Source organism: Callithrix jacchus, chromosome 4 (genome assembly GCF_049354715.1).
Source record: "Callithrix jacchus isolate 240 chromosome 4, calJac240_pri, whole genome shotgun sequence".
Classification (NCBI taxonomy): domain Eukaryota; kingdom Metazoa; phylum Chordata; class Mammalia; order Primates; family Cebidae; genus Callithrix; species Callithrix jacchus.
In genome coordinates, this window is record NC_133505.1 from 174,505,972 (window position 1) to 174,518,109 (window position 12,138).

The window sequence follows — 12,138 nt, forward strand, 5'->3', positions numbered from 1 at the left end:
TCTATAATTTATGTAACTAGTTCATTTTCAATGTACTTATAGATTGTTTATAGTGGTTCTTTGTTTTGTTGTTAAATGAATGTTCCAGTGAATATCCTTGTTCTTCAACTTAGGGAAGTCATCTGATTATTTTCTCGGTGCATTCTAGAAGAATGGTTGGGTGACAGGGTTCAGATACTCTCGTGTTCTGAACCCACTGGCAGACTGCCCTGCCCTGTCATGCAACCCAGGAGACCAGGAGGCTTCTCTTTTCCTTACACCTGCCACCCTTGGGTGTCACAGAGCAGTATATCGTTATCTCTGTAGTATGTAATATCTTCCTTAAATTGGATTTGCTTTTATCATTAATAAGACAGCCTCTTTCCACGATTGTTAACCATTTATATTCCTTTGTGTGACTTGTCCAAGGCTTTTTCCCATTTTGAAATTGATTCTAAGTGATCTGTATGTGTTAAGAATATTATTTGTCAATGAAGAAGGTATACCTTAGAGTAGAATTTGAACCTGTTTTGTGTTGCATCAAAGAAGGTTTGAGTATGAATCTACAAGGCAGTGATGCCTGTGTAATCACCTGAGTCTAGTATTACATAATAAGCCTCTGTCAAATGCAGTTATGCAAGAGAAAAAATATACAAAGATACATTGCTCATACATGAAAAATATCAAAGAAAAGGAGAGTTTAAAACTTATGCTAGGTTCCTGCCTCAGCTACTCAGGAGACTGAGGTAGGAGGATTGCTTGAGCCTGGGAGATTGAGGCTGCAGTGAGCAATGATTGTGCCACTGTGCTCCAGCCTGGGCTACAGAGTGAGACCCTGTCTTAAAATAAACCAAAACAAACCAAAAGCTTATACTTTATGACTTGCTTTATTTATCATCCTATTTATGGGGTGATAAATTATTTAGCTTAAGATAACTTAAGTTGTTTAACTTGATTAAAAGCGTGACTATTTTTAATTAGATTACTTTTTATGATTAAAAATTTTATCTTTAAAGTATATTTACCAGAATTTAGTCAAGTATATCAATTACCTAATATTGTTTTCAGCTCATCATTCTGTACATTTGGCTCCTTCACAGAAACTACTGGAGTAATTTCCTTTAAAAAATTTAACTTCAAGGCCGGGCACGGTGGCTCACGCCTGTAATCCCAGCACTTTGGGAGGCCGAGGCAGGTGGATCACGAAGTCAAGAGATCGAGACCATCCTGGTCCACATGGTGAAACCTCGTCTCTACTAAAAATACAAAAAATTAGCTGGGCATGGTGGCGCGTGCCTGTAATCCCAGCCACTCAGGAGGCTGAGGCAGGAGAATTGCCTGAACCCAGGAGGCAGAGGTTGCAGTGAACCGAGATCGCGCCATTGCACTCCGGCCTGGGTAACAAGCGCGAAACTCCGTCTCAAAAAAAAAAAAAATTTAAATTCAAAATAGTTAATGTTTTTAAATCTTTCAGGTGTTAAAAAAAATCATTCAATTCAGTTAATTTGGGCTTTTCAAAATTTGCTATATAATTTTTTTTTTTTTGAGACAGAGTTTCACTCGTGTTGACCAGGCTGGAGTGCAGTGGCATGGTCTCAGCTCACCGCAACCTCCACCTCCTGGGTTCAAGCGATTCTCCTGCTCAGCCTCCTGGCTAGCTGGGATTGCAGGCATGTGCCAACATGCCTGGCTAATTGTGTTTTTTTAGTAGAGATGGGGTTTATCCATTTTGGTCAAGCTGGTCTTGAACTCCTGATCTCAGGTGATCCGCCTGCCTCAGCCTCCCAAAGTGCTAGGATTACAGGTGTGAGCCACTGTGCCCGGCCTAAATTTGCTATAATTTTAAGACAGATTTTGTGAAATTAAAGTATATTAAGTCCTATGTTTGTTTCTTGTGGTTGGAAGGTCATGGTATAATATCAGTCTGTTTTAGGATAACACTGGTGGAAGTTAGTGAAATGTATAATCAATATCTTTTTCTTTCAACATTATTCATGAATAAACTCACTGTTAATGTAAACTTTTAATGATAGATTTCTGCTTAGTTTAGTATATTCATTTGTATTGTGAGAAACTAGATTCTTTATCATATAGCGATTAGTATGTGGTAAATAGTACGTAACAGACCTGTTAGGGTGCAGATGTAGCCAAATAGCATCTGCCCTTTTGATTTTTGTATGATTGCAATGTGTCTATTTCCAGTAAGAAAAAAAGTTTAAAATATTGTTGGTGGTTTTTTTTCTGGCAGTGAAAATTCTCGACTGGCTGCTGAGGTTTACAAAGACATGCCTGAAACCAGCTTCACACGAACAATTTCTAATCCTGAGGTGGTCATGAAACGGCGGAGGCAACAGAAATTGGAAAAGAGAATGCAGGAATTTCGGAGCTCAGATGGGCGGCCAGATTCAGGTACTCACCTTACAGTTTTTCTCTGTCCTACCTGTTGTAAAGAGCATTAATTACACTCTGTATGTGCATGAGGCCTGCTTTAACTAAAGCAATGGGTGATGTAACCTTTCGAAAACAAATGTGTACCACATACGTCTGGTACAAAATCAGCCCGCCCTATGGTACAAGAGTTCTGTTCACTTAGGGATACGTTTAGTTTCATACTTTTCCCCAATACAGCTCTTTAAAAAGAAAAAAAAAATCTGGAGAATTTCAAGTATATACAAAAAAGAGAGAAAGATGAAATAAAACTCCTATGTACCTATCCCCAAGGTTTGATAATTAACAGCTCGCGTTTCTTCTGTGCCCCAAAATATATTGACTCCATTCTCAAATTATTGTGAAGCAAATCCCAAACTTCTTGGTCACTTGCTTCTGTGCCCATCGCAGACACTACTCAGGACTCTCTTCTGAGCATATTTCAGTGTAGTGTCCAGACAGCTACCCTGTGGGGGGGAAGTTGGCCCACCCTAGCATTCCTGCTTATTTTGACACTTAGCACCCTACAACTGAGTCCTAATTACATATTTCACAGGACTTGTAGTGCCAGTGATTTTTTAAAAAATTTCAGAGAATATGGGACTTCTTGGTTCCATAAATACTCATAGATTAAAATGATTCTTCGTTTATGTATATTCTATCTTGTTCTGCCAAGAATTTGAAATAATTTCTAAATATATGCACCAAAAAAAGACAAAAGAAAATAAGGAGTTTGAAAGAAAATATAAAGAAGAAGAGTAGTAAAAAATTTTTAAAAGACGAGGAATGCCAAGAAGTGGCTACATGTGCTAGCCACATACCAGACCTGAAGGCACTTTGTATGCTGTAGCAAGGAGTTGGACATTATTACTGAAATGAATTTCTGAATTCATTCTATGGTTTCTTCTTAAGGAATATTCAAGTTTGGGCTACAGGTAGTGAGTCATGGTAAAGATAGCTTAGAGTATCAATTTTTATATGTAACTTTAAGAAATATTTAAAATGAAGTCTGTTTTTAATGTGGTTAGACCGTAACATTTACATGTATTTTTAAAATAGGAAGTTTTTGTATGTCTCTTAGCTTATGTCCCCAGATTCCCCCATGTATTTTGCTCTGCCATTGAGGGTATTTTGCTGGAAACATTTGATATGCTTTGTTAATAAGCTGCTGGAGAGTTTTAAGCTAGGGGTTTAGAAAGCTTTCATTGTAGCCTAAGCTATATATCTGGAGAGATTATTGTGGAAACAGAGTGGAAGGTGGATTTGAGGGAATTCTGATTAGAAGCAGGCAGGCCCATTTAAAGTATTGCTTTGCCCATATAAGGAATAAGGGGCCTCTGAGCTCTGTCATTGACAGCAGGAGGTAAAGAGAGAAAGGTCTGAAGAAACAGTTAAGAGGTAGAATTATCAGGAACTGGCAATAGACTGGATTTTACTGAGGAGGGAGGCTTTCTGGATGGCACCTCTGCTTTTAATTGGAAAGATGTTGATGGACTGTAGAATGAAAGAACGTTTGGGAGTGGAAGGTAGGTTTTGTTTATGTGGGTCACATGAAGTGCTGGTGGGATATGGGATGTATTTTAGGCTAGTTTGAGTGACTCCAGAGCACTGTGCAGCAGTGTCACATGACGATTGGGGTTTGGGAGTGATCCCTGTTGTTGGGAGACAGTGTATAGGTGATACAGAAACTTAAGGGAAAGCCATCGTTGAGAGGAGTCAGCAGAGAAAACAGAAAAAACCATAAAGAATTAGGAGGAGAAATAGCAGAACATCAGAGTACAGCTTGTCTGTTAAAGGGGTGATTAGGGGTAGAAGGGGCATTTTTCAATATGTAGACTCTGAGGGAACTCCTAAGAACTGAATATTGATAGCAAAAAATGGCTCTTTACAGTTAATACTAAGGAAGCCAAAAGTATTAATGAAGTCTAAGGTTTTTACTTGTTATTTGTAACACATAACTTGCTCTGAAACACCGTATCCTTACAGCCTACTGCAGCTATCAGCCTAACTATCAGGTTGTTGCTTGAGTGTGGGCTGGAGACAAGAGCACCTGTGAAAACCGCTTGTCTGAGAGTGACAACTGTGTCTGCTATTTTTCTCTCTTTTACCCCAAGGATTAGTTTCTCAAGTTCTGATGACAGAACCTCCATGCCCTCTTTCATTTGTTTCTGTTAAACTCACCTCTCAGCTGATGAGGCATCAGAGTTCGTAACAAGCTTTGCCCTTGAACTTTGTAAAGAATTTTTGGTACTCAATTATATTTGCTTCATGATGGCTTTAAAATGTAGTTGACCCCAAAATGTCCTATATATCTCAGTTAATTCATTTGTGGCACAAATATTCTACCATCATTTATTGTTATGGTTTTTCCTCACTGATAAATTAACAGAATTGTAAGAGAATTTGTAGTCGATTCTTCCTCTTCTTTGGTGTTTTAGTGGGCAGTCTTGGGAGTAGCAGGGTACTGTGCAAAAGAACATGGACCTGGGGTCAGGATGCAGTTGGAACTGCTGTGCACAAACCAAGAGCCACAGTCTCCTCATCTTCAAAACGGGGCACTAACCTATGTCTTAGTCTTGGAACTGAGACATTTGTTTATACAAATAGATTTTAGTCTTTAATAGGAACTTAAAAACCCTAGCTTTTCTTCTCTTTCTCCTTCCTTAGTAAATTGGGAGGTATCTGTTGCTCCCATAACAATACTGTGGTTTTATGCGTAGAAACTAACAAGCTTTTATGATTGACTGTGTTTGTTTATTGCCTTTTTATGTGTCAGAATGCCTTAATGCACTGTACTCAAACCAAATCATAGTTTTAGATATTCTAAAATAGTCAAACATTTAATAAAAGTAGTTTCATTCAGTAGCTAAATTCATTTGACCACTTGAATATGAATTTTACAGCTGTCTCATTTTGATGTGTCCTTTAGAAGTGCCACTGAAAACTAGATTATCTGTAGGGACCATACTGATTCTTCAAGTGACTTTCTGATAAACTTTGTCCTTAAATTTTTTCCGACCAGTTAGTCTTTTCTGCCCTGTGGTCTGTTTGTTTGTCTGTAGCTTTGGGATCACGAGTACTCATCTAGGCATTTAACAGGGGTGTGTGTGTCTGTGTGTGTGTGTGTGTGTCTCTGTGTGTGTGTGTGTGTGTGTGTGTGTGTGTTGTTTAGAAAAGTTAGGTGTCTGATCACTTGCAGTTTTTTGGTGGACATCTAGATAAGGATACAAATTCCACTGTTCAGCTTTCAAAATAGAAGCTTCTTGTTGGTATAACGTGTGAAACATGTAGATGTTACTGCAGTCTGCATGATTGTTTACTCATCCTATTGTACTTAATGTTTTTCCTGTGAATTACTTGAGGCTCATGTTGGGATGTGGAGTGTAAGTAAATAAGGAGTGGGCATTTTGGTGTCGTGGAAAACACACAGTTTATATGAGCCCCACTCCTGTTGCTGATGTCCGTATCTTCACCCAAAAGCCAGGATCCTCTTTGGAAAGCAGAAGTGACATTTTGCCCACCTCCTTAGACATATGCATGCAGACACACAATCACACGTGTACTCTGTCTTGGCACACGCACACAAGCAGACACTCACACACAGAACTTAAACCCTTTGAGTGGCTTTCACTTTGACTGGAATAATTCAAACTCGTGATTATGATCAGGGAAGTCCTGCATAATCTGGTCTCAGCTGGTTTCTGACCTCATCTCCCCCTTTTCCCTCACTCTGTCAGTACTGGCCAGTGAATCCAGCCAGACTTACTCCAGCCATGGACCTTAGCAGTTGCTGGTCCCCTGCTCAGACAAAGCCCTTCCTTTTGATTTTCACATGGTCACTTATGTCTGATTAATTAGATCTGAGTTCAAATGTTTATTTTTCAGAGAAGTCTTGGCCAGTCACCCAAGTTTAAGATGCTCTCGGTCACGTTCTTTCTCACCTTATATTTTTTCCAATGTGTGTCACTATTTTAAAGGTACTTATTTGTTTTCTTGTTAGTCTCCTTCCTCTGCACCCTACTCCCAACCACAGAATGTAAGCTGTTGAAGGCAGGAACATTATCTGACCTGCTTATTGCCGTTCCTCTGCATTGGAACAGTGTGAGTGTGAACGTGCTGAACATGTTATGCAACCTGTGATTGCCCTGGCCTCGCTTAGCAGGTCCGTGCTCTAATATGAGTGTGGACTAGTTGGTTTCTTAAAAGACCAACTTTATGTTACTGTGAGCTAAGTTATCCAAATGCATTCATGCCAGACTTGTTGAAAAAGAGAGTATGAGAAATAGTAGCTGAAATAACTGCATTAGAATTAAAAAGTAATGGAGTCATGGAAATCTAGAACTTGCCTCAAGGAACCCACAGATTTTCTAATCTAGCTCTTCTGAATTACAGGTGAGAAAATGGAGTTAAAGAAGCTAGAGTGAGTACCTAGGGTCACACTGTCATAAATGGGAATGTGGAGCCTACCTTAATTTCTTGCCTCAGCACCCTTTCATCTAGACTTCACATTTAAGGGTGTGTTAATCTTGGATCATAGGTAGAAAGCAGATTATGACACCAAAAGTGACAATATTATGACACACACACACACACACACACACTCACTCTCTTTACAAAGATCACACACACACACACACACTTTACAAAGAAACACAAAAGAAAGTCATCTCAGGATATCCAGATTGCTCTGCTGTAGTTGCTTTTCTTTTCTCTCCTACTAAATAAGTTCGCAGCTGTAAAGGACATTGTAGTTTGTAGTGCCTGGAAGTAAAAATAGAACTCTGCTCTGTTGGCATATCTCTCATGAAAAATCTTTGGTCTCAAGCGCTTGAGATCTCCTGGTTCCTACTTCACTTTTTAAAAATGTGTTTATTTAGTGTGTTAATATTTAAGCTTATCTGGGTTTTTAGTTTGTTTGGGGTTGATGATCAGGAAGTAGGAAAATGGGAGAAATAGGTATATAATGATATATAGATAAGAAAATGGGAAAGCGATTGAATGAAGAGCACCTTAGAGAAATTCTGGAATGCTTTCCTTTTCTTTCCTTACTATAGTGGAAATTAGTTCATTGATACAGAAATGCCTTGGCTTGAAGAGAGAAGACGATATGGTCTTTGTCATACTGCATTGTTCATGGTTTTGTACGTGTCACTAGATCAACCAGTTGCTGCTAATATGTGTTACCTAATTGTTTTTGCACTCATTATACCTAGAATGCAGGTATCTTTTTCTCAGGTGATTATAAATGTTAGCTATCTCTGTTATTTGCATAAAGTAAGTTGTACTCAAAGATGTCAAAATGTTTTTTCAGGTGGAACATTGAGAATTTATGCAGATAGTTTAAAACCAAATATTCCCTACAAGACAATCCTGCTGTCTACTACAGATCCTGCAGACTTTGCTGTGGCAGAAGCTTTAGAGAAGTATGGCCTGGAAAAAGAAAACCCGAAGGATTACTGCATAGCCCGGGTAAGGAACTTTATCAATAGTTCTGTCTACATTGCGTTTAAATGGAAGATACTCTTTAAATCAAATTAAACCTAGATTTTTCACCCTACCATGTCATTTAGAATCTGATAAATTGCAAATCATGTGTTAAATGTATATTTTTAAAAAGCAGTCTCCCTTCCATTACAAAGGTAATATATGTTTCTATTATAAAATAAGAAAAATATTAAAAGGCAAATTGAAGAAAATAAAAATTGCCCCCAAATCAATTGACCCACATATATATGTGGTTCTAATTCTGGCCTCTGTTCTGTTCTACTGATACATATGTCTGTCTTTTTACCAATAGCAAGCTGCCTTGATTACTGTAGATTTATAATAAGTCTTAAAATTATATAAAGTATGTGCCAATTTTTTTTATTATTTTTAAAAATTGCTTTGTTTATTCTAGGTTATTTGTGTTTCTATATAAATTTTAGCACCAGCTTGTCAGTGTCTACCCAAAACCTTCTGGGACTGTGAGTGGCTTTTCATTGCCTCTGTAGATGAATTCTGAGAGGCTTCTCATGCTAACAATATTTTCATCTTCCAATTTGTGAGCAGAGCATATCTCTTTATTTACTTGATGCTTACATTTCTCTCAGCAGTGTTTTGTGGTATTCAGTGTAGAGGTCTTATACCTCTAGTTAGCTACAGACAGAATTAAATAAAAGGGCTTGAGTTTTGTAACTTTTATCTTTTTGCTGAGAAGCTAAGAAGTTATATTGAGTTGGAAAAACCAGTAGATTCGTAATTTACGAATATAGCCCAATTTTTACCTGATAGTAGGTGGGGAAATGTGTTTCTCTCACATTAAAATGACAATAAGGGAATAAAAATTTGTTTAAATGCACAAGAACAGAGCGAGAGAAGAGATGACAAGACATTACAATAGTCTGAAATTTTGCAAATGTCAATGAGAGTCCTCAAACTTGCCAGACCAGAGAAATCTTGCTAGGAGGACATCCAGATAAAGCAGGCAGGTGTATCCCAGCCTCAGGAAGACTCAGGAATTAGAGGCTTTAGTACTTTCTAAGGCAGTGTTGAAAGTTGGGCTGAGAGTTTCTATAAGAAGAAGCAGACTCCACCAGATTCCCTTCTCTTCCCCTAACTGCTGAAGTCTAGAGTAAAACTGATGGGAGGTGGGTGAGTACTGAACGGAGGCCTTGGAGGTGGAGGTAACAGGAGTAGCACAAGGTGACAAGGGTCTTCACTGAAACAGAGGATAAAGTGAAAGACTGTACCCAGAATACTGATGGCTAGAAGATTTATGGATCCCTCTCAGAAGGCACTTGTCAAAAGAAAGTTCTGTATATAAATGGACCTTTGGAAGTTCTGGTCTAATAACCTCACTCTGAGATTTAGCAGCGATAACCCTTGCCCACATAGATAGACTTTACATCCAGCTTTCGTGAGACTTGCTGTCAAATGTGGATAGCCAAGTTTCAACAGACATTTGAAAAAGGTACCTTTAAAATGGGGACAGGTCAACACAAGCATTAGGAAAACTGGAGCTAAAAGGGAGAAACTGGCGATATCAGATGGAAGTTTTATAACACCAAGACTCACAGAAATAAGGAAAACAGTGCATCCATGAAATAAGAACAGAATGCCGTAAAAAGAAACAGAGAAAGAGCTCTTAGAAATTTAAAAACAAGTAAGGGATAAGGGGGGAAAATGTTAATAAGACAGGTGGAAAATAAGGGAATCTACCCAAATACAGATCGAAGAGAAAAAGAAGTAAAACAGACAAAGTAAAGTATTTAGATTATTAGAATGTCTAACATATGTTAAAGGGGGATCAGCCAGAGAAAACCAGAGGAGGCTGGGCATGGTGGCTCACTCCTCTAATCCCAGCACTTTGGGAGGCCGAGGCAGGTGGATCACCTGAGGTCAGGGGTTTGAGACCAGGCTGGCCAACATTTCAAAATCCCGTCTCTACTAAAAATAGAAAAAAAAAAAAAAAAATAGTTGCATGCTTGTAATCCCAGCTACTTGGGAGGTTGAGGCAGGAAGATTGCTTGAATCCGGGAGGCAGAGATTGCATGAGCCGAGATCTTGCCATTGCACTCTAGCCTAGGCGATGGAGCAAGACTTTTTCTCAAAAAAGAAAAGAAAAGAAAAAACCAAACTAAGTGGAAAGACGGAAGTCATCAAGGAAGTACTGCTAGAATCCTTCTCAGAACTGAAGGAGTTTAGTTTAGAGGTTGAAACGGCCCACTGAATAATGGTACAATTACTTTGAAAAAGACCCAAACCAAATTTATTATTTTGAAACTGCAGAAAACTAGTGTTAAAAGTAATAATGACTCAAAAAGATTCAAGTTGCCTATACAGGTTTAGGGAATAAGGCTGGTGCTAGTCTTCTCAGCAGTAACTACGGAATCTGGCATGCTACGTACTTTCAAATGCAGAGTGAAATGATTTCCAATCCGGACTGTCAACCAAGTGTGTTAGGTAGGTGGAATAATGACATTTCAAAAGATACAAGACAAAAATTTACCTCCCATGTGCCCTGTTTCAAAAAGTGCTGGAGGACATTATCCAGCAGAATGATGGAGTAGGCCAAGACCAAGAAAGAGGGAGAGGAAGGATTTAAGAATAGAATCTGTCATGAGAGGGGAATTCCAAGGATGGTGAGGAAGGAAAGCCCAGAAGATTCCTGTGCAGTAGTCCTGAACAGCACACACTTTAGACTGGAGAGTGTCCAAGACTGAAGGTAATAGTAATAAGGACATTTTGTGTCGTAGAAATATGGTGGCAAATATGAGTTGTGACATGTAAAATAAACAAGTAGGCAGTGAATTCCTGAGGATATTTCTATGAGCAAGTATTTTTTGCAGTACTCTGTGTGTAGCAATAAAAAAGAAGTGGACATGCTCAGCATTAAGAAGTGCTGATACCACTCAGTGACTTGTTGCTCTGCAGCATCGATTAGGTCTCCAGCAGTTTACCTGGAGATACGTGCAGGCTGGTGCCGACCACCAGCTCACCTGGCAGCACGGGAAAGGGAGGGATACGTGCAGGCGCACCTCAGAGACTGCAGGCTGGTGCCGACCACCAGCTCACCTGGCAGCACGGGAAAGGGAGGGATACGTGCAGGCGCACCTCAGAGACTGCAGGCTGGTGCCGACCACCAGCTCACCTGGCAGCACGGGAAAGGGAGGGATACGTGCAGGCGCACCTCAGAGACTGCAGGCTGGTGCCGACCACCAGCTCACCTGGCAGCACGGGAAAGGGAGGGATACGTGCAGCAGGCGCACTTCAGAGACTGCAGGCTGGTGCCGACCACCAGCTCACCTGGCAGCACGGGAAAGGGAGGGATACGTGCAGCAGGCGCACTTCAGAGACTGCAGGCTGGTGCCGACCACCAGCTCACCTGGCAGCACGGGAAAGGGAGGGATACGTGCAGGCGCATCTCAGAGACTGCAGGCTGGTGCCGACCACCAGCTCACCTGGCAGCACGGGAAAGGGAGGGATATGTGCAGCAGGCGCACTTCAGAGACTGCAGGCTGGTGCCGACCACCAGCTCACCTGGCAGCACGGGAAAGGGAGGCACACACATTGTTTGCTTTCTCAGTGCAATAGCATTGTGTTTAAGAAAAAAGGTACCTACCTTAATTTAAAAATACTCTATTGCTTAAAATATTCTAACGATCATCTGAGCCTTCAGTGAGTTGTAGTCTTTTTGCTGGTGCAGTGTCTTGCCTGGATGTTGATGGCCACTGACTGACCAGGGTGGTGGTTGCTGAAAGTTGAGGTGGCTGTGGCAACTTCCTAAAATACAACAAACGAAGTTTGCTGCATTAATTGACTCTCCTTTCACAAAACATTTCTCTGAGGCATATGATACTGTTTGATACCTTTTTATGTATAGTAAAGTTTCTTTCAAAATTGAAGTCAGTCCTCCCATACCCTGCCACTGCTTTATCAACTACGTTTGTGTAATATTTGAAATCCTTTGTTGTCATTTCAACAGAGTTCACATCATCTTCACCAGGACTTGATTCCATAAGAACTACTTTCTTTGCTTATTCATAAAAGGCAGCTCCTTGTTTGTTCAAGTTTTATTGTGAGATTGCAGCAATTCAGTCACATCTTCAGGCTCCATTTATAATCTCAGTTCCCTTCGTGTTTTCACCTCATCTTCAGGTACTTCCTTCACTGAAGTCTTGAACAGCCCCAAATCATCGATAGGGTTCGAATCAACTTCTTCCAAACTCCTGTCAGTGTTGATACTTTTCC

The 12,138-nt window shown here is 40.0% G+C and overlaps 1 protein-coding gene across 41 annotated transcripts in view; it reads left to right on the forward strand.

Annotated features, from left to right (window-relative positions):
• Positions 1 to 12,138, forward strand: part of AFDN (afadin, adherens junction formation factor) — a 141,277-nt gene that overhangs the window by 44,305 nt on the left and 84,834 nt on the right. For all 41 annotated transcript variants that reach the window (XM_054254626.2, XM_035297180.3, XM_035297194.3 and 38 more), the window contains exons 5-6: positions 2,228 to 2,388; positions 7,718 to 7,875. In XM_054254626.2, the coding sequence (XP_054110601.2) occupies positions 2,228 to 2,388; positions 7,718 to 7,875 (319 nt within the window). The remainder of the gene's footprint in view (positions 1 to 2,227; positions 2,389 to 7,717; positions 7,876 to 12,138) is intronic.